The sequence below is a fragment of the Cimex lectularius genome, unplaced genomic scaffold (assembly GCF_000648675.2).
Source record: "Cimex lectularius strain Harlan isolate CLEC.00 unplaced genomic scaffold, Clec_2.1 scaffold73, whole genome shotgun sequence".
NCBI classification, from domain to species: Eukaryota; Metazoa; Arthropoda; class Insecta; order Hemiptera; family Cimicidae; genus Cimex; species Cimex lectularius.
In genome coordinates this window covers 1,474,452-1,494,517 of record NW_019392632.1, presented here as the reverse complement: position 1 = coordinate 1,494,517, position 20,066 = coordinate 1,474,452, and the positions used below count along the sequence as shown (strand labels likewise).

The following is a 20,066-nucleotide window of genomic DNA, read 5'->3' as shown; positions in this document are numbered from 1 at the left end:
AAGTGGTGGGAAGCGTGAAAATCATTTCATCGTTTTCTTATTATAATAGTAATTTCACAACCTGAGGCATGAACAAGTTAAGAAAAAGAAACAGAATATGAAAGAAAAAAAATCCTGTTTAAAGTGCAGTGGACCAGAGATGATTACTTGATGTTTGTTGGCCCATAATATTACTCTTACTTACATTTCCTTACATAAATATAACACATTTTTGTGAATGATTAACATGAATGGGGGCTTTGTTCTGTTAATGACTAGTTGAGTTGTTTTGATCTTCCTTTTAGACCCTGGCAATGTGGTGTTTTGTGCTTTGGCTAGTTTCCTACTAGGTGCAAGTATATTTGCTGACAACTTGAGCTAGTAACAGATCTAGTGAGGACGTTATATTTTACAAGTCGTAGCTAATTGCTCATATGGCTGCAGGTACAAATTATCTTAGTGCTAATTTATTAAATTTGATGCGATTGATGAGCCGGTTCAAATACACTTCATACTCAGAGAGAAATAGAAGCAGGGCAAGTTCATGTTCCAAAATAAGATTTACCAGGATGAATAGCCACAGGTTCATGTTTAAAAAATTATTTTGTTTAACCTTTGAACAATTGCAGTGGGGTAGTTTTGCACTAAAGTTTCTTGCAAAAATGGTCACGCAAATGTTTTGGAATTGTTTACTTCAGATGGTGTGGTGATTTTGCATGAACTACTGGAGGTTTTTACATCTCATGAGATGTCTTAGGCCCTACTCACACAGGGATACTGAAATTTCTGAGCAACTGTGATACTCAACAATCAAATAACCTCATCATGTGTAATTGGTGGCATTTCTCAGGTTGAGGTACTTCAGTAGTAGCAACTCAGTCATCACCACATGAATACTAACGAAGGGGCCCTGGTATGTTGGTCTAAGGGCTCACAATGACAAGCACAAGTTATATACTTCACCAACAACCAATATAAAATTGATTAATTTTATATTCAAACTGCAAGCAACTTAGTAATATGGGCAACTCGAAATTGTCACCTCCTGTCTCCTGGTCAGGCAACTGGTGAAGACATTTTAAGACTGCTTTAAAATTAAGTTACCATCGCCTGTTTTTAACTCACTTCTTTTTTTAAATGGCCTTGTGTTTTCCATATTAACCAGAGAATGGTACTTGTACTGGTTGATTTATGTATGGGGAGAAGATCGTGATAGAAAATTACAGGGGCAACAGTGGGAATCGAACCCATGACTGTGAGGTCTGAGCCATTGAGAGTCTAACCACTGAGCTACTGTGTCCCCAAGCTCTCTCCTAATCTTTTTTAAATGTTAAGTAGGAGTAAAGTTTTAGCCAAGTACAAGTGATCTATTATTATTATTAACATGGGATAATAAGACAATTATCAGTAAGAATAAATCCATTTTGTATTAGTAACTATATATTTATTATAAACTGCAATAAAAGTTTGTTTTCTGTTAACAGTAGTTATTTTACTAGAATTGATGAAGGTGGGATGAGTACTTAGATCCACTTTTTGTAAATAATGTTTCTAATCACAGATTTGTTGTTTATAATAACAAAACAAAGAATAAAAAAAAAAGGAAATAACAAATTTATAAACAGAACCATCATTTACAAAAAGTCATTAATTACTTTAATGGTACACTGAAACTTGGGCCCTATTTACTGTAGAGAATGTTGCAAAATTTAAATGCGAATATATTTTTTATAAATTTAGAACATTGTCATTCCAGAATTGAAAAACAAACAGAATTAATATTTAAACTGTGCTAGTATTTTAAAAAAAATAGTAAATTTAAATTTTAATATTATAACAATATTTAGCTTTAGAAACATGGCCACTCAAGTATTAGTGCTTATTACATAAAATTCCTTTAAAAAACAAAACATTTAATTATTGGGTTTATTATAAATTTAATTTGAAAATTAGCATAATTTATCATGTCAATTAAAAGGCACTTGTTTTTTTTTTTTTTTTTTTAATATTTGTTATTTAGATATATAAATATGTCAGGAAGACAAGTTGACTACAAAAAGTAAAACTTGGTAACAAACTTATATTTGTAATGAACACGTTAATTTTTTTTAACCTTAACACATACATACTCAGAAGAATAAACAAATACAAGATTGAAATAACACAAAATGTAAACAAAAAAACAATCCCGCCACGAGGGATGCGGATATATGTTCTCTCTGGTCCCAATGGTTTTTCTAATCCCGACCTAAAACTGTTGACTTGATACTTCGCACTTATTTCTATATTCTAACTTATATTTGTGTTCAACAAGGACTAAATAAAATTAACATCTGATCTAAATTGTGTAAATTCATGCAATTTGAAATATGATTATAAACTGAATATCATTGACTTTTTTTTAATGAAACAAGCAAGGCACACTTAAAGTCACTACTTTCAATAAATCATCAAAACCGAAATATTTTGTTTATCCTATTTCTTTTTATTCTTAACATAGTATTTGTAACGGGCAGAAAATCAAAATTTTACTTCCCCCCCCTTCAAAATTTACCAGTGATTCAGCAGTCATTGTTCAAATTATAAAAATGACTTGGTCGTTAGTTGCAAACAAAAAACCTGATATTTATACCAGATCAGGATGTCTTTGAAATTGTATTGCTATTTTTTACAATTTTCATTCAAATAATAACTAGCTTCAATTGTTGGCATTTGCTTAAAAGAAAAATAGTCAGGAGCCAAGCATTGATTTCTGTATTGATATCAAAGAAAAATGTCTTTGTTATAAAGCAAAAACGAAGTTTTTGAAAAAACTTTAACTAGATGACTATTTCTTTCTCTCTCTCTTTTTTTTTTTTTTTTTTTTTTTTTGTTGCCTGTAAATTATTAGTATGTTTTACTCAATTAAAACTGGTATTACTCAATTCTTGTAATGTTTACATTAATTAGCAGTGTATTGATAAATTTATAAATAAGAATATAATTGTGATAGGATACATTATAATAAAAATATAAAACTTTTTTCCTACCGATTTCTAATTTCTAAAACATTCCTTTTAACAGAACCGATTCTTAAAATTGAAATTTAAAGCACCAATTGGAAATAATTTTTGATATTCCATTAAAAAAAAAAATGCTGATTGTAAATTCATTATTAGTAGTAATTAGTCTTTGTAACTAAAATAATATGATTTCAGTTTTGTTATACAATTATAAACTAACAAAATAAGAAAATATTTTGTTAACACTTAATGGTGTTTAATGAAGCGTATTAGTATATGAAGTAATTTTGTTTTAAATATATGTATATATATATTTTTTTATATCTTCTTTACTTGGTGTTTTCGTTAAAACTTTATCTCCATACTTAGAGTATGGTACACTTTTTCTTTTGATTATTGTGGTTTGGCTTCGTTAAAGGTCTCTCCGAAGCCTGGAACTTCCTCACTATTCTGACAAGTTCGTGGAAAGCCTGATCAACATTTATTCGGTGCTTGGCACTACATTCGATGTACGGTATCCTCAACTCTCTTGATACATTTTGCGCTTCGGTTGTTGTTATCTAAAACAAAAAAGAAACATAAAAACAATGTTAAAAATGGAGTAAGTATTTGCTCCAGAAGGACATTCTAAGTTCTATTAGTTATGAGCTCGAATGACAATACAAATGATATTTTGATAAGCAATACCCTGCTTCATTTTTCGAAGACTACATCTGGTTGCAAACTTCCTGACATACAAAGCGAAAACTACCACACTGTCCTGTTCTTTATATTTCACACTATCACCTCTACAGAACAATAAATGAGTTTTGTAGCAGCAAAAAGCAATAAGATGGAAGTTTTGTTTCTACCAGACAATGCCCAGTATCATAATTCTCAACATACAAAACAGAATCTTATTAAGCATCTAACACACCCTCACTTCTTCAGATTACCACGTCTGATAAGTAATAGTTATTTTCCTCAGTGGAAAAATGATCTATATACAAAGCATATTATAATTCCCATTGTACAAATCATAATATATCTCATCATAATGTCCAGATAAACTGATGAACTGGATATTATGTTTAGTTTTATTAATACATTCAAGATAAATCAAAATTTTCAAGATGAGAGTACAGGTAATATCAAGTTTTCTAATATGCCTAGCTCAAAAATTAGAATTACAAAGTACGAAATTCTATCTAATTTAGAAAATCTTAAATAATTAAGCATAATGGTTGATGACTGTGAAACATTTTACTATTTTTTCAATGTTCCTTAATTTTCTTCGGTAAAATATTAATGCCAAAACTAATTTTGCCATTCTAAAAAAAATTATATTTTTCATAAATTGATTTGTTTATGGCATGATATTTAAAGAAAATCTCGTTTGTCAGTCTAAAAAAGGTGACCATTTTAAATTTATTTTGTCCATCTTCAGGCCTGCAAGGTGTTCGTCCTCCCTTTATTCATGCCAATAAATACATTCATACAGAATTGAACCTTCCAAACTGTGTGGTGATTAATGACCGTTAGTTGATGATTATTCGGAAATCATGAGATGCGGTCTGGTGTGATGTAGGTTTCAGAAAAACATTTTCTTTATCATGCCAACATTTCGATTGAATATAAAAAAAAATTCACTAGTTTCGTGGTCCGCTTGACCAATTAATATTGAATCCCGCTCGTGCCATTGACTTTTTTATCTCAACTGAAAACCTTAATTAATTATTTAAAAAAATATTTTTTATGCTCAATCGAAGTATTTCTAAGTAATGAATATATATTTTTTTTCACATTGTATAAATTCACTTTTTTCCACATCCTACATGTATTTGTTAAATTTAAACAATATTTGTAAATCCCAGGCCCTGAAGATGATCTCAATAAAGATCAAAATGTTGAAAGAAAATGTTTTTCTGAACCCTACATCACAACTGACATCACACCAGACCATATCTCACGATTTTCGAATAACCTTCCAAACTATCTACATTAAAGAGTTGGGGAGTCACCGTACATTTGGGGACTCACTGGCTTGTCACAGTATACGCATTCATAATAAACATTAACCTACTTGATCAACAGGACAGGGTACTCTGTATTCCATCAGACCATGAACACACTTAATCATTCACACCTATAAATACATTCACACATGGGAGGGGTAGATGTTACACTAGTCTGTTACCCCTTCTTATTCTAGTTAATTTATTTTTCTATTCCGCTTTTTTTAATGTTATTTTAATGGAATAGGAATGGCCAATAGAGTTATTGTATAAAGAATAAATTATTGTTTAAGGAAGATGAAATTACAAGCTATTTAATTCAAATTGCTTTTTTGTTATTCATAACATTTTGTAATAATACTTATAACAAAAACCGACAAAAATTAGTAACTCACCATTCTCTGATTTTCTAGATCAGCCTTGTTCCCAACCATGAGCATCGGAAATTCGTCTCTGTCCTTTACTCTCAATATTTGACGATGGAATTTATACATCTCATCAAAACTAGCTCGGTCAGTAATTGCAAACACGAGCAAGAAACCTTCTCCTGATCGCATGTACTGTTCCCTCATAGCACTGAACTCTTCTTGTCCCGCTGTATCTAAAACTGAATGAACAAATGTTTTATTCGATAGATTTTCTAGTTTATCACTAGTTTATTACCAGATTACTGTCCTAATTTCAAGATAGAAATGATCAATTAATTATTTATCTGCAGTCATTTTAGCCCCTGGATAGAACTACATTAATATTAAGCCATTCTATCTGAGACACCGATTACCATACCCGGCAAGCAAACATGCCCAGATGCATGATTTATTGTCAGTGCATACAAACAATGAACCAAATTAATTAGGAAATATTTTAGCTATGTAATAAAATAGGTTGGAATTAAATGGTTATAATTATAACAACAAATGGTCAACAAATTAACTCAATTTTCATTTGAGACTTTCCTTGAACAATTGCTGACTCATACAAATGAAACACCATCCTTAAACGTCAATGAACAATGTAGGAAACTATACAATGCAATTCTTCTCTTACTGCCCTGGAAATATTTTGTCTTAAGAGATTTCTCATTTCATGATTTTACAATGTATGGTGTCGTGATTAGTAAACAGTAAACACAAGTTAAGCACACAAACTGAAGAAGAAAATCCCTAAAACAATTTGGATAGTAGCGCGATCGAGCTACTTGTTTTATTTTTTAGTTGTTTCTCTCACTCAGCTATCTTTAGATAGAAAATAAATTAAGTTTTTAGTGTTATTATTGTGTAATTAATTACAAAAACTAATCTAGTAACCCTGACGTGATCAGAACACGTAACCTTCTGATTGAATAAATGAGTTGATGGTGAAATACAGTTATTAACTTACAGAACTTCAAGCTCTTTGGTAAAGACATCAATCCATTCCTAAGATGGCTCAAAGCCTCAAAACCCCTGTACATTCCAGGTACATTAAAAAAAATATATATAAAAAAATTCACTGAGATGAAAGGATCTCCAGACAATACCTACGTGACTACACACTGAATAATTCAAAACAGAATTTGAGTTTATGCTCAAACAAGGCCTCTGTAGGCCATCAAAAGTTGGACCAGCCCGTTACACCTAGCCAAAAAGAAAAAATGGTGATTAAAGACCTTGCAAAAAATACACCTTTATTCCTGATGCAATCCCATTTCTGACTGCTCACACATCATATATATATAACAACTATATTCATCCATTGATATTGAATGCGCATATCAACAAAGCCCAGTTCATGAGGCCAAAGCTAAAACGGTGATAACCACTCCTTTTGGATTTTTCAAATTTCAAGACCTTCAGTTTATGGAACACCACCCAGACTTTCAAAGGAACATGAATCACACTCTCAGCAGACTAACTTCGTGTTCACCTACTCGGACGACATACTTATAGCCTCACCAAATCCAGTTTCACATTAACACTACTTAATTGCTTAAATGAGTTTGGCCTCTCTATTAATCAAACGAAACATGGTGATATACCTAAATTGATACACATTTCATCTGTGTCTCTTGTTGACCTTGATTGACCCTTTTTTGATGTGACATCATGCTTCATAGTGCCTACAGAAAAAAGACCTGCCCAAAGATGATATTCTCCTGGAAACTTTCTACAGAATGGAGCCATGAAACCCAACTAAAAATAATTCAGGATCATGATGGCTATGTTGAAAAATTTCTGTACTTTTTCCAACTACCTTTAAACGTGTCAATGATGATGGAAATTGAATTAGAATGAAAATTCCAAGGGTACTGGGAATTGAAGCTTTGGGCTGAGATGATTATCTGACAGGATTATTATGCTAACCCACTCCGCCACAGCGATTTCATGAGACGCTACACTTCATACAGAGATTAAAACTATCGTTAATTGATATAATTGATTTTATACATCAGTGGATATTAACAGAGTGATTTCTTCCAATTAAAGTGAGATAACGTTAAATTATTATTACTTACTGTCCAGTTTTGCAGGTACATCGTCTATAACACATTGCTTGGTGTAAGAGTCTTCTATTGTAGGATCGTAGTCCGTAACAAAATAACTCTGCAATATAAATGTGTTTTTTTATCGTTTTGAACATTGTAATAAGTAAATTCCTCGGTTATTTTATTTACAAGGCATGTAAAATGCAAAAAGAACCACACCTGTTCAGATCTATGTAGGTGTTAAAGTTAGCATTCTTTAATTATATATGGTCCTTATGTTACATTTAATAGTCGAACAGTTGCATTATTGTTGCAGTACTTATTGTATTAACTTTATAATTTATAATTCACCTGAATAAATTGTATGGTGATGGCTGATTTGCCTACACCTCCACCTCCGACTACCACCAATTTATAGGTCGGTGAGTAACTCTGGTTGGTCCTCTCATTTTGTTTATACATTATAAAAATTCAGATATGTACAAGTTCACTAATTCAAACACTGTCAAGATTATACAAAAAATAAATAAATAAAATAATGTGGGCGCTGGGTCAAAATAAATTCATTTCGTTGAGATACGATACGACGACGGTAGAGCCAAAACCCGAGACTTAATTTAAACCAAACAAACTTTAAAATGGGACGTTTAAAACCAAAAAGCAAACTAGGGCAAGAACAGCCCAGACTAATATGGCACTAGTACTACTACTCCGACTTCATAGACATAAGAATATATATATATATATATATATGACGTTATATTATCACAACTGGAAAGGCTGACGAGTACTTGCGCCACCACAACTAGAACTTTACTCACAAGTTGATAGTGACGAAGCAATAGTCAATATTGACGTGCCGACAAAAAATTTAAAATGTCTAAGCTTTTATTTTGTTTTTAATTAATCTAGACTTAGAATGCTTCATTTTATTTATAATAATCAAAGCAAATAGTTTTTTTTCCAAGGAAGTCTGCTCGTTAGATTTGTATTTACTCATAATTTGTGTTTGTTTTTATACTGCATAGTACATGATTATTTATGTTTCAACACCATTTATGTATATTCCAGCAGAATTTCGTATTTTAAACTGTCTCATATGTTGTCTACAAATTATTCTTACAAAATAATTCTTCTTTTTCATTATTCTACAGTCAAGTGTACAGACACTTTGTTAAATCTTGAATTATTATGTTTATTTTAAGTTAAATTATCTTTCATTATTTCTATAATAATAAAATATTTTTCATATAATTTTTAAAAAATATTACATTTATATAAATATACCTACTTGCACTTTTGTACGTGTATGTAAATGTATGCATATTTCCACGTTCAACTTATATTATTTCTAATTAAAATATTTACTGAATATAATTAATCTACGTTATTGTATTTTTCATATAATTTTTTTTAAAATATTACATTCATATAAATATACCTACTTGCACTTCTGTACGTGTATGTAGGTACATGGATATTTCCATGTTTTACTTATATTATTTCTAATTAAAATATTTACTGAATATAATTAATCTACATATATTATATTTTTCATATATATTTTTTAAATATTACATTCATATAAATATACCTACTTGCACTTCTGAACATATGTCCATTATGTATATTTCCAAGTTTAACTTATTACTAATTAAAATATTTACTAAATGTAATTAATCTAAATATGCACAAATATTCTTATTTTTACTTACTTAATCAAGATATTTTTATGTAATTGTTTTCTAATGTTATTTATATAATATTGCAAAATATGTAACATTGTTTGTAAATGTGATTTTTTGAGGTATATTTAAATGAAACATTCTTTTAAGCTATTTTCTTACTTTATGTAGTTTAAAACTTAAATAATTTTTTCATTTGTTTTCTTATTTTTGCTTTTATATTGTTATACATTGTTTATATTGTATATTTCTATATTTAAACTTTTTTTTAATTGGCTTAATTCCGTAAAATATATTATTATTGTTGTATTTAACTATATAATTGTTTGTTTGTATGTAATTGTTTGTTTGTTCCTGGTCAAAATACACCCTAACACCAGGAACTTTATTTGATGCTCCATTAATTATATTTCATTTAAGATGCCAATTATATATTTATTATAAATTATAAGTCATAATATAACTTTTTGTTTTTGCAATATTAAACTTTTCTTTGTATTTATTTTTTATTTCTTGACTGCCGTGTTACACAAATAGATCATTGATAAATTCTGTGTAATATATTAAGTGATCCGCCTATGTTTGGTGGGATTAAGTCAACAAATGAGTAACCTTCAACTAACAACACAGGTGGACTGTTGCTCTATGGCCAGTTAGAAATTGTCACACGAAATCCGTTCCTAATGCCAAATTCTTGTACAATTGTGTTTACATGACTTAGTACGTGGTACATTGATAGAAAATGAGCAGGGAAATAGAAAAGTACAGGTACGATTACGAGGTATCGAGCCAGTGGGAGCTGAGGAAAAAGTTCATATTGGCCCATAGGGACAAATACCCAGAGGAGCGTCTCGTCTGCCTTGCACAGATATTTTCAAACGTCCACTTTCTCGGTTGCCGGTAAGTTTTTTACGTTAGAATTAGTTTCGATTTGTTCACTTTGTTTAAATGTGTGGGTGTCACTCATTGTCTGACCTGCTATGACTGAGATGCCCATCCAACTGTGATGATTACAGGGTGTCTTTCATTTGTATCCAATTTGTAGATTTCGTAAGTCTTCATAACAAACGCTAAAATTTCCGCACTACTTTACACTTACTTATTTAAAAAGCTTAATAATAATAATAAAAATCCGAAATCCTTGAGATTAGAATGTATCTGCCTAGAAAGTTGGATGGTAGACGACTCGTCAATACCCATGAGACCTAGTGTAACCGGAAAGTGCTCTCCGATTTAGGACATGTGACTCGAGAACTACGTAACAAGTTGACCAGATTGGTCGAGGATAACTGCACTTGATTTGACTGCACGGAAGGACGACAGTTAACCACACATGAAAGATGGTGGAATGGCGAGACAAGGAATTGCATAGGCAGTTTTATGTGGCTCTAAAGCTTGGTTTCCAACGTGTGAAAATCACTCGCACAACTGATTCACAAAACTTGTTTCGCATTGTGTATACCTAGCCAGGGCTCTGAAACTTTTGACGTGAGGATGTTTAGGGGTGAGTGACAGGCCGACTAGTTTTTTAGTGCACATCGAAATGGTTCACGTCATCTGTTTCTCTGCACACGTCTCGAGCTTCAGAATGAACCAGGAGGACTGTATTTGACTTATCTAACTGTATTAGAGCTATCGATTTTTGTGGGATCGTAAAGATAAATGTCATCATAATAAGAACAAGAGAGAAGGAAGGAAATGAAGTGTTTTCTTTATTTGTTTTTCTTTTTGTTCTTAACATAAAGTATTGCCATGATAATAAACGCTGATGCTGCACCATTAACCCGAGACAGCCGTTTCGCAAGTGATTCTTGCTCTAAAATACATTGAGTAAATTCATTTGCAAGCTGTGGTTCCATTCACTCTATTTGTAGGGACAACTTTGTATTAACACATAATGCTCGACCGCATATAGCTCAAATTATCATCCATTATTTGGAGGATGTAAGGATTACCACAATAAATTAGCCACCATGTTCTCCTGACATTAATCCTATAGAAGACTTATGTGACATGAAAAAAAGATTGTTTAGACATCATTCACCTCTCCAACAAGCATTGAACAGCTTCAAATTGTTCTTGTTGAAGAATGGGATTCGGTTTTACAAGATGAAATCTGATCACTTATTTTCTTGATACTTAGGAGACTTATGGCCCTATGCTAGGCCAGAGGAGGAAATAAGCATTATTAAGAGGAAAACTTAATCTATCTATCACTGAATGATTTTCTGGTGTTTTGGTGAATTTTCTTTCAAACTAACATAATCTTTTCTAAGCGTTTCTGAGCCATTCCTCCTTTTGCACTACTAATTTTCATGTCTAATATCCAGGCCTCATTTTTTTATGGTATAGTGCTACTTTTGCTCTTATTTCTAAACTAATTAGCGCTGTTCCTACTGCTGGATTTATACCAACAAAAAAATACAATATTATGTATTAAATAGATCAGAAAATGTGACTGACAATAATCTTGTAATTAGGCTGTCAGTGAGGTTGCCTGGCAGGAAAAGCAGGGCTTTATTTACTTATTATTATTATTTTAATTTTTTTAAATATTAGTGCAGTTAATATTAAAAGTGTGAATTCAGCCAGAATTACACAGACCACTACCAGAAGTGGTCTTCCCTGTCTTTCAGATTGTACATTGAGCGTAATTTGGCTTGCAGGCCTGCATTTATTGAAATAAGCAGTTCCCCTCTAATATTGAAGTTGAATCAGCCACTCCCAGCTCATGCATAATATTCTCCTCGAAGAGCCCTTAAATCCATATGTGCAATCTTAATGACCTTCATTCCATACTACACAATAAATAATATGTCAATAAACAAACTTTTTAACTTCTCTATAGACATCCAACTAAAATAGGCAATTTTATATCCCCTCATTATTTGTTTCATCTCTGCTACCCTGAGGAGCCTTATTGAGGAGTGCCTCCGCTGACTCTTAGATTAAAGTATTTTCCAGCTAGTTTGAAGGAGTTGACTGGACACCAACCCATCCTTGATAAAGCCCTTGTGCATTGTAATGTTTAAAAGGATTGGTCTGCCTTTGTCAAGTAGTTTGCGGGGGCTTGGCTCCGATGCTTTGGTTGTGCCATTGACGATGTATTAATGACTGAAAGAGCGAGAACAGCCTATATTCCAGACCAGGATGATCAGAAACAAAACAAATACATGTTCAACTCCTATAGAAATCAACAAAGCATTCCATAATTTGTTAAAACCTATGTACAAACCATGTATTAAATATATGTTTATTTTTAAGGTATGAAGAACCAGTTATGGAATTAATGAGTGAGTTATCGAAGGGCATTGCAGTAAATAATGACAAATGGAAAACACAAGCTTTTGTGTCAGCTTCCAGCGCTGTTGAACAAAGAGTTAAAGGTATTTTTAAACTTACTTTCTAAGTTAGCAGTTCCATACTGTTATTTTTGATAGCTTTTCACATGAAAAATGTATATATTTAATATATTGTTGTTTTGTATTAATTTCAAAATAAAAATTCCTTTTGTACTTGTGCTAACTGAGAGTCTGGAAATTTTAAATGTATATCAAAGTCAAAAATAAACAACCATAGACTAAGTTATATATTTTCATTTGAATTTTTGACTAATTATTAGCTAATATTTTGTCATGATAATTATCAGTATTGCTTTTCAGACCGACTCGGTGGGCAAAATAGCAACAAAGCCCCTCAGAATAAACCGCTGGCGACATATGTAAACTTTGTTAAATCGGAAACAGAACAAAATCCTAATGTGCAAGAAAATAAGATTGGCTTAGATGCACATAGTGTGAAATTGGGGAAACGACTGGTTGAGGAAGCCAATTTAGATAACGAGCCAACTACGAAGCGCCAAAGACTAAATGCCGAGGTGACAAAAATTAAAGATGACATACAATACGTCATCGACAGTGGGCCATTTGGGCAAATTGTACTTTTTGAAAGTTCATACAATAACGAAAGTACTATAAGTGTTATACAAAGGACTGTTAACGCTGCCCATATGGTTGTCAACTACATTTTCACCTATGACTCAAATCAAACGTTAGTAAAAATTTTTTGTCTAGGCTTTAAATGTCCCTAAAAAATTATTTTCTTTTTTTTGTGTAACAATAAGAATATGTTACTTTGCATGTACTCTTGTTTAAGTAACTTTTCTAATTTTTCAAATGCTTAAAGATGAATTTGCTCTGAAATTCGTACAGGTGATGACAATGATTTATAAGAGAAATATACTAAATTACTTTTCACCATAGCACATTCAATCTAATAAATGCATGTATTTTCAGAATTCATTACACAAGATTATGAATTTATGCGAGACAAAAAGTGAGAACAAAAATGGCCTGATGTCTAAAATATGTGCCCAGATACCATGTACCATTATTTAACTATGACCCTTTAAGATAATATCAGCAGCATTTCCCTATGTTTTTGAAATAAAGAATTTTTATTTATACACATCAATGATTGTTGTCTATGAGTGGCCAAATTACTAAGCTTTTTTTTCAAGATTTTATTATCATTAATGTAACTTATATATTCGTGCACAGTCAATGTGATTAAAGCTAAAAACCTCTTATTATAGCACTTGCAAAATGATGCTTGATGGGCTTTACCTTGCAACAGGTCAAGGGCCATCACAAAAGATCTCAAAAGAAGCTGCTTGCAGAGTCGCAATTTCAAGGCTCAAAGAAACATCCTTCACCATTCTTGTAAGCGACCTCTATTTAATAAAAATTACAAATACTCAAAATCTTTTTATTAACAGGTAAAAGCGGTGTACAGTGGGAGTGAAATTGTCGATAGGAATTTAGACAACAAGTTACCAGAATTTAAGTCTGCCAGTGTTGAAGAAAAAATTGAAGATACCAACATTGGGAGTAAGATGCTCAAGCTCATGGGTTGGCTTGGTGGCGGCCTAGGAAAAAATGAACAAGGAATGGCAGAGCCAGTCAAGTAATAAGTTTATAAACTGGATTTACTTAAGTTTTATTTAATGATTTTTTCATTTTAATAGGGCTGTTGAATCAAGTATAAGAAGGGGCGGACTCGGGATCAAAAACTTTTCAGATTTTCGGGGGAAGGTGAAAAACATAATTAGGAATTTTGCTTATAGTAACACTAAAGAGGATTTAGTATTCTCACCAGACTTTTCAAAGGATGAAAGGAAATCTATTCACAAGTGAGTAATTTGATTTATAAAAAAACTTCAACCAAAAATGATTTTCATTACAAAAAATTAAAAATTAAAATACAGTAAAACTTCGTTATAATGCTCTTTTGAGGTCCAAGGCAAAACAGCAAAACCAGGAAAACACTATTACCGGGAAATCATAAAAACAGATTAAAATGAACAAAATCCATTTAAAAACATAGAATGTATAAAAATGGGTTTGTGGGTATTTGTTAATATAGAATAAAATAAAACTCCAAATGTACTTTATTAGATGTACCTGTACTAAAATATAATTTTTTTATTTTTTATATTTTTTTATTTTATGTTTTATTTTTTTAATAAAGTCAACACATTTTTTTAACACACAATTTTCTGTTTTTATCTTTTTATCTATCTGTTTATTTTGTTGAAGATTTCTTCATTTATGCCGATGTTACAGGAAAAAATGTGCAAAGCGTTTTGATCGCAGTCAAAATGTCATTTGTTTTCAGCGTGATTGTATCATCATCTTCTTCACCGTCTTTCGATGCACTGAGATAATCTTCAATTATGAAGTTTTGCTGGTCCCAAAATTATCGTCGAAAACGTCAAAACCTTCCAACTCAGTGTCTGCGATTATAAGGTCTTCCAAAGTTTCGTCATTCATCTATGCTCAAACAAAAAACAAAAAAAATGTCAAAAAGTTAAAATTATAAATAAGAAAACAATCAACTTTTCGATTTCTTCACATTCTGAATTTCCAACTCCTGCTTTCTTGAAATAATTCTGAATTGTTTCTTTCTTAACACCCATCCTTGCAGCATGCCAAAAGTTGATGGCATCTAAAATACATTTTTTGGCTAAGTTGTAGATTATAGATAGATAGAAGTCATAGATAAGTCGTCCATCATTATAGGTATTTTTGTACCATCCTTCTTCTGTAGCCTTACTTCAGGACTTTTATTATTCCTTGACCGAGAGTTGCAACTCACTAGTAGTGTTTGGCAGCAAGAAAACTAGCTTGATGTTCTGCAGATCAACAGGTTTTAGAAGTGTAGCACAGTTGTCTATGAGTAAACATATCTTGCGATCTTTTAGTTCGGCAGTTTTGTGTTTAGTTTGTGTATGTATTTAACAAGATTTTTAATCTTAAATTAGAGCAGTATAACCGGGAAATTAGAGCGTTAAAATGATAAAATTGTTATTGAAAAATAGTTTTGGGATCAGGATCAAAAGAAAAGGGTGTTATAGCTAGGAAATTGTTATAAGCGGGAGTGTTATAATGAAGTTTTACTGTATTTGTTTATACTCTCTATACCTTACATCAATTGCTAATAACCCCCCCCCCCCATTTATATCTAATTTATTTTTTCTTCTTCAATCAAGTATCATGTTTATAAAGTGTTCTGAGTCTTTCTCTTTTACACCAAAGGACAGCAGGTTATTTTGGCATTGGTATTTTGTGTATAGAGAGTATTGTCTTTTAATAATTTGCCTAAGATCATAATTTTCTTTTTCAATGCATACAATTTTGTTATTTTATATTGTATGGTATATTTTACATTAATTTAATTATTTTAAATTGTAGTCTTGTCCAAGAGTTCAATCTAAAGTCTCGAAGCTTCGGGAAAGAGGACAACCGTCACATCGTGATATTCAAGAAAATCAAACCACTTGAAATAGTTGAAGATTTACTCGTATGTGGAGGGGAAACGGATAAATATAAGCTTATACCTCCTGAGTCGATGAAGGACAGGTTTTCTCCTTATTTATCAGATAATGTTTAAAATAAAAAACGTTACAATCTTAATTTCAAAAATCCTCAAATTTTAATTAATTAAATAAAAATAATTTTATAAGATTGGATTTTTATAAAAACAAAAATTATTTACTTAATAAATATATCTTTATATAATAACTTGTAATTTTATACTTGAGTTTACTTGAACTTATCAGACCACAAAACAAATACAGATATGTATAAGCCTATTATCATTTTCGGCATTTATCGTTTGTAACATCATGCTTGAACTGGTCTGTATCATCTTTTTTATCTATAATGAATCCAAGCGCCTCCTCGGCCTTGCGGAAGTTTGCCATTATATTGTTAGCATACTGGCGAATTTCTGCATCTCCGGCATTTTGCAGTGCTTCTATTTTGTCCTTTTGAATCTGAAATATAATAATAATAATCAAACTGGTGCAGTTAGGATCAATTACATAATTTAATAGCAATATTTTATGAGATAGTGAAGTAAGATGATGTGCCTGTAGTTGTTTGATAGTCTCTGATCATTCTGGTTTGTCTACTCTTGCTGTTTGAGAATAATTATTTGTAGATTGTGAGATGCGGTCTGGTGTGATGTAGGTTTTTAGAAAAACATTTCACGATCTCCAAATAATCATTGGCTAACGGTCACTAAACACCACACATTTCTTTTGTGAATAATTATTTAGTTAGTTTAGTAATTAGTAAGATTAGTTATTTTCTCCCTCTAACATCTCACTTGGTGGATTTTTTGGGGAATATACACCGGCAAACACTGAAATGCAAAAGCATCTGATTGACAAAACCAGTGAGATAGGCAGACCAAAAAATAAGAAACAATCAAGTGACCGCAACATTTTTACAATAATGATAATTTTCTTAACATTTTTAACCTATCTCTCAAGAATTTTTAATTTTTTACATGAATTTCAGTAATTTTAATCAAAAAACAGAATATTCACCTGCTGTAGAATTTTGAGTAAAGCAATTGTATTGGGGATCTCAAAAGTTAATGATTCCAGCAGTCGAAGAGCAAGGACTTTCAACTCAGGGCATTCCTCGGATGCGACGATATGAGCCAGCGTCGTTAACAGATTTTTGTCCTCCTGTATTAGATTCAGCCCCGTCTGATTAATGCTTATATTGTACAAAACCATCAAAATGATCCTACAGCGAAAAATGTTCAATTATTACACACATTTATTTATTTTTTTATCTTGATACCTTTTCAATGGGCTGCCAGACTTATGTGGTATGTTCGGAAGCACTTTGAGCATCTGTTCTATTGTCTCTTTCCCATTGGCATCGGTAACGATATATTGTCTTCCTTCTGGCACAGCTGCTATATTTGCAACAATGCCGCACATTGAAAGGATAAATTGTGTTTCATTACATTTAACTTCAGGCATCTCGCGTGTATACGTGCCCATGAAGGAAATAAGCGTACCACTGACAATGCAGAAAAATTCTGACAACTTATTCTGAAATATAGTTGAAACCCAAAAAATGTTAAATAGGTGAAACGTATATTTTTACGTCATAAAATTTTTAAATTAGAAACTATTGTGAAATATTTCATTGGGGTGAATCTGTAGCTTGATCATCTTCAATTGTTCATTTATTTTTGCTGGATTTGTCTCCCATGCATCTTATGTCAAGACTTACACACTGCCTGATCAATGCCAAAACACAAACCAACTAAAATAAGCAGACAATGATCATAGATGATCAAGCTATATTAAGTTTCTTATTTAATACAATTAATTAAGGTTTTTAGATGAGATAAAAAAGTCAATGGCACGAGCGGGATTCGATTTCGCTTGATACGTTGCTGCTTGATAAGCCGAAGATCGTGTGTTCGAATCCCGCTCGTGCCATTGACTTTTTCATCTCAACTAAAAATCTTAATTAATTGTAATATATTAATTGGTCAAGCGGACCACGAAATTAGAAAATTTAATTTCTTATTTAATGTTACACAATCTCCTTTGAAATCCTTCCAGATAATTTATAGTATTGTACATTGAAATAATTGCTGTCATACAAGAGAGTTTAACATCCAACTACCCATGGATGAGATGTTTAATGTTTAACTATTCTCAATTAAAAACCATGGGCTGTGCTAGGGTTTGAACGCAGAACCGCTAGCGTGTCAAATACGAGTCAGATATTAACCACTCAGACACATGATCTCCTCTAATGTACATTATATTTAGTCCTGGGTTTCTATCCCAGCATAGCCCCTTGATATTTTAATTGACAATAATTTGGAAAAAGTATGTACATATTTTAATGTGTTGTACCACCCAAAGTGTTGGATGTTAGGCCCTCCTGACATATATTATTTGTATTTTTACTATTGTACATTAAATACAAACAGTTGTTAATAGAAGTTCGACAACAGGTTGAAGCCTGGATGCTTTCCAAACTAGGTTGCCCAAAACCGAGCCTAAAGCTGCGCAGAATGAAGACTGTGTCTGCAGTTGGTTTCTCAATTTGTAAACTTCGCCTTGAAGTCTGCCCAGGTATTCCTGTTGGCTGTCCCATTCCTTCTGCAGCTGTTCATACTTGCTTTTAAGAATCTCCAACTCTGTGCTTTGGTTCGTATACATGTGCTTTACTTTGAAAAAAAAAAGAAAGAATAAATACAAAGTAAGTATACAAAATTTAAAACATTTTATATTTAAATTTTGGTACAAGTATATCATTTTTTTCTTCTCAAAAGTAGGGTATTATTTTTTATAATTATACTACTAAAATTTCAAGGAGAATAACAAAATAACATTAACTTTTCTTCTCGATATGAATACTTTAAGTCCCTTAAACTATGTTTGCTATAGTTGCTCCTTGTCTTCAGGAAAGTATGTAGATGAAGAAAAATGTCCATACTCTTTTTTTCATTATATTTTTAAAGACTTATCTATGATGGGTTTGTTCCAGACAGGAGTTCTAATAATTCTGAGCTCTATTCAGAACAATGAACAAATTTTGGGTTAGCTTTGACGAAACTGAAAGCTCTTCATGACACAAAAAGCAAAAATTGCCTAAATTATTAGAATTAAGCTTATACTACACCCACCAAATTGTTCCGAAGTACTACTAGGCTTCAATTAAAAGTAAAAATATTTTGTATCACCAATACATGCATACTAAAAACCCAACTAAATACATTAATGGAATTGAGGTTTTGCCACACCTCGCCATATAGTGAAACCTTGTACCTTCGGACTACTTCTTCCAAGCCCCATCCAAACCAAACTTGAATAAATGACTTGTTCAAATCAAAATTAATTTTTACCTATGTTGTAAAATTAACCAAAACTTTATAACCTTGAGTTTTATTAGTTTACCTTATATAAACAAAGTTTTTAGGTAAAAGAAAATAAAAAGGATAACTTTTATTGTTTTTATATTTTAAACAGTTAAACTTACGCCAAGAGATATTTTTCATAGAGTTGCAATCTGTCTTCATTGTCAATTGCTCGATTAAGTTCTGAGAGTGTAAGTTCAAACTCGGGAGAAAATCAACTTACTTAGTTGACTTTCATTAAAATACACAGAAATATTATGTGCAAATTTTGAAAAGAATTGGGCCAAAAGTAAAATTTTGATGGTTTCTATGGATACAATTTAGTAAAATATTTAATAATTTACAAAAACAAAATATGTCTCAGTGGATAAGTTATGTTAGTACTTATACAATTATTGGAGATAAAAAAAAAAATTGAATCACAACATTAAACATTAGAAATGTTGAAGGTGGGGTGAGTGTGTAGATACACTTTTTGTAAAGATGGTTTACTAAGATTTTTAAATCTGGAGTAGAAACATCATTTTTTTTTTTTTCAATGGATACCAGGGACTGGAGGAGTTCCCTCCTGAGCACTGCAGCTGAGCTGTACAGCTATTGTACTTTATCCCTGGCTACATATTTGGGGAGGGGGCTCACAACACAAATGTGAACTTGAGCCCCCGTTGTATCGGTGTTCTTTGATCGAAGAAACTCATTT

General features: G+C 31.7%; 3 protein-coding genes across 3 annotated transcripts; 1 reads left to right on the top strand and 2 right to left on the bottom strand.

The window, feature by feature from the left end:
- Positions 1-2,039: 2,039 nt before the first annotated feature.
- Positions 2,040-8,185, bottom strand: LOC106662873 (ras-like protein 2). The gene is made up of 4 exons (XM_014387297.2): positions 7,791-8,185; positions 7,470-7,557; positions 5,371-5,582; positions 2,040-3,541 (listed from the first exon to the last, which is right to left on the bottom strand). The coding sequence occupies exons 1-4, from the start codon at positions 7,899-7,901 to the stop codon at positions 3,347-3,349; spliced, it is 606 nt and encodes a 201-aa protein (XP_014242783.1). The 5' UTR covers positions 7,902-8,185; the 3' UTR covers positions 2,040-3,346.
- A 1,525-nt stretch (positions 8,186-9,710) lies between these two features.
- LOC106662762 (NF-kappa-B-repressing factor) lies at positions 9,711-16,132 on the top strand. The gene is made up of 7 exons (XM_014387050.2): positions 9,711-10,024; positions 12,389-12,510; positions 12,787-13,174; positions 13,719-13,845; positions 13,902-14,089; positions 14,151-14,315; positions 15,877-16,132. Exons 1-7 carry the CDS (start codon positions 9,867-9,869, stop codon positions 16,073-16,075), a joined length of 1,347 nt encoding a protein of 448 aa, XP_014242536.1. The 5' UTR covers positions 9,711-9,866; the 3' UTR covers positions 16,076-16,132.
- A 43-nt stretch (positions 16,133-16,175) lies between these two features.
- LOC106662764 (heat shock factor 2-binding protein-like) lies at positions 16,176-19,692 on the bottom strand. The gene is made up of 5 exons (XM_014387055.2): positions 19,489-19,692; positions 18,435-18,676; positions 17,281-17,537; positions 17,019-17,223; positions 16,176-16,460 (listed from the first exon to the last, which is right to left on the bottom strand). The coding sequence occupies exons 1-5, from the start codon at positions 19,526-19,528 to the stop codon at positions 16,281-16,283; spliced, it is 924 nt and encodes a 307-aa protein (XP_014242541.1). The 5' UTR covers positions 19,529-19,692; the 3' UTR covers positions 16,176-16,280.
- Positions 19,693-20,066: the final 374 nt, after the last annotated feature.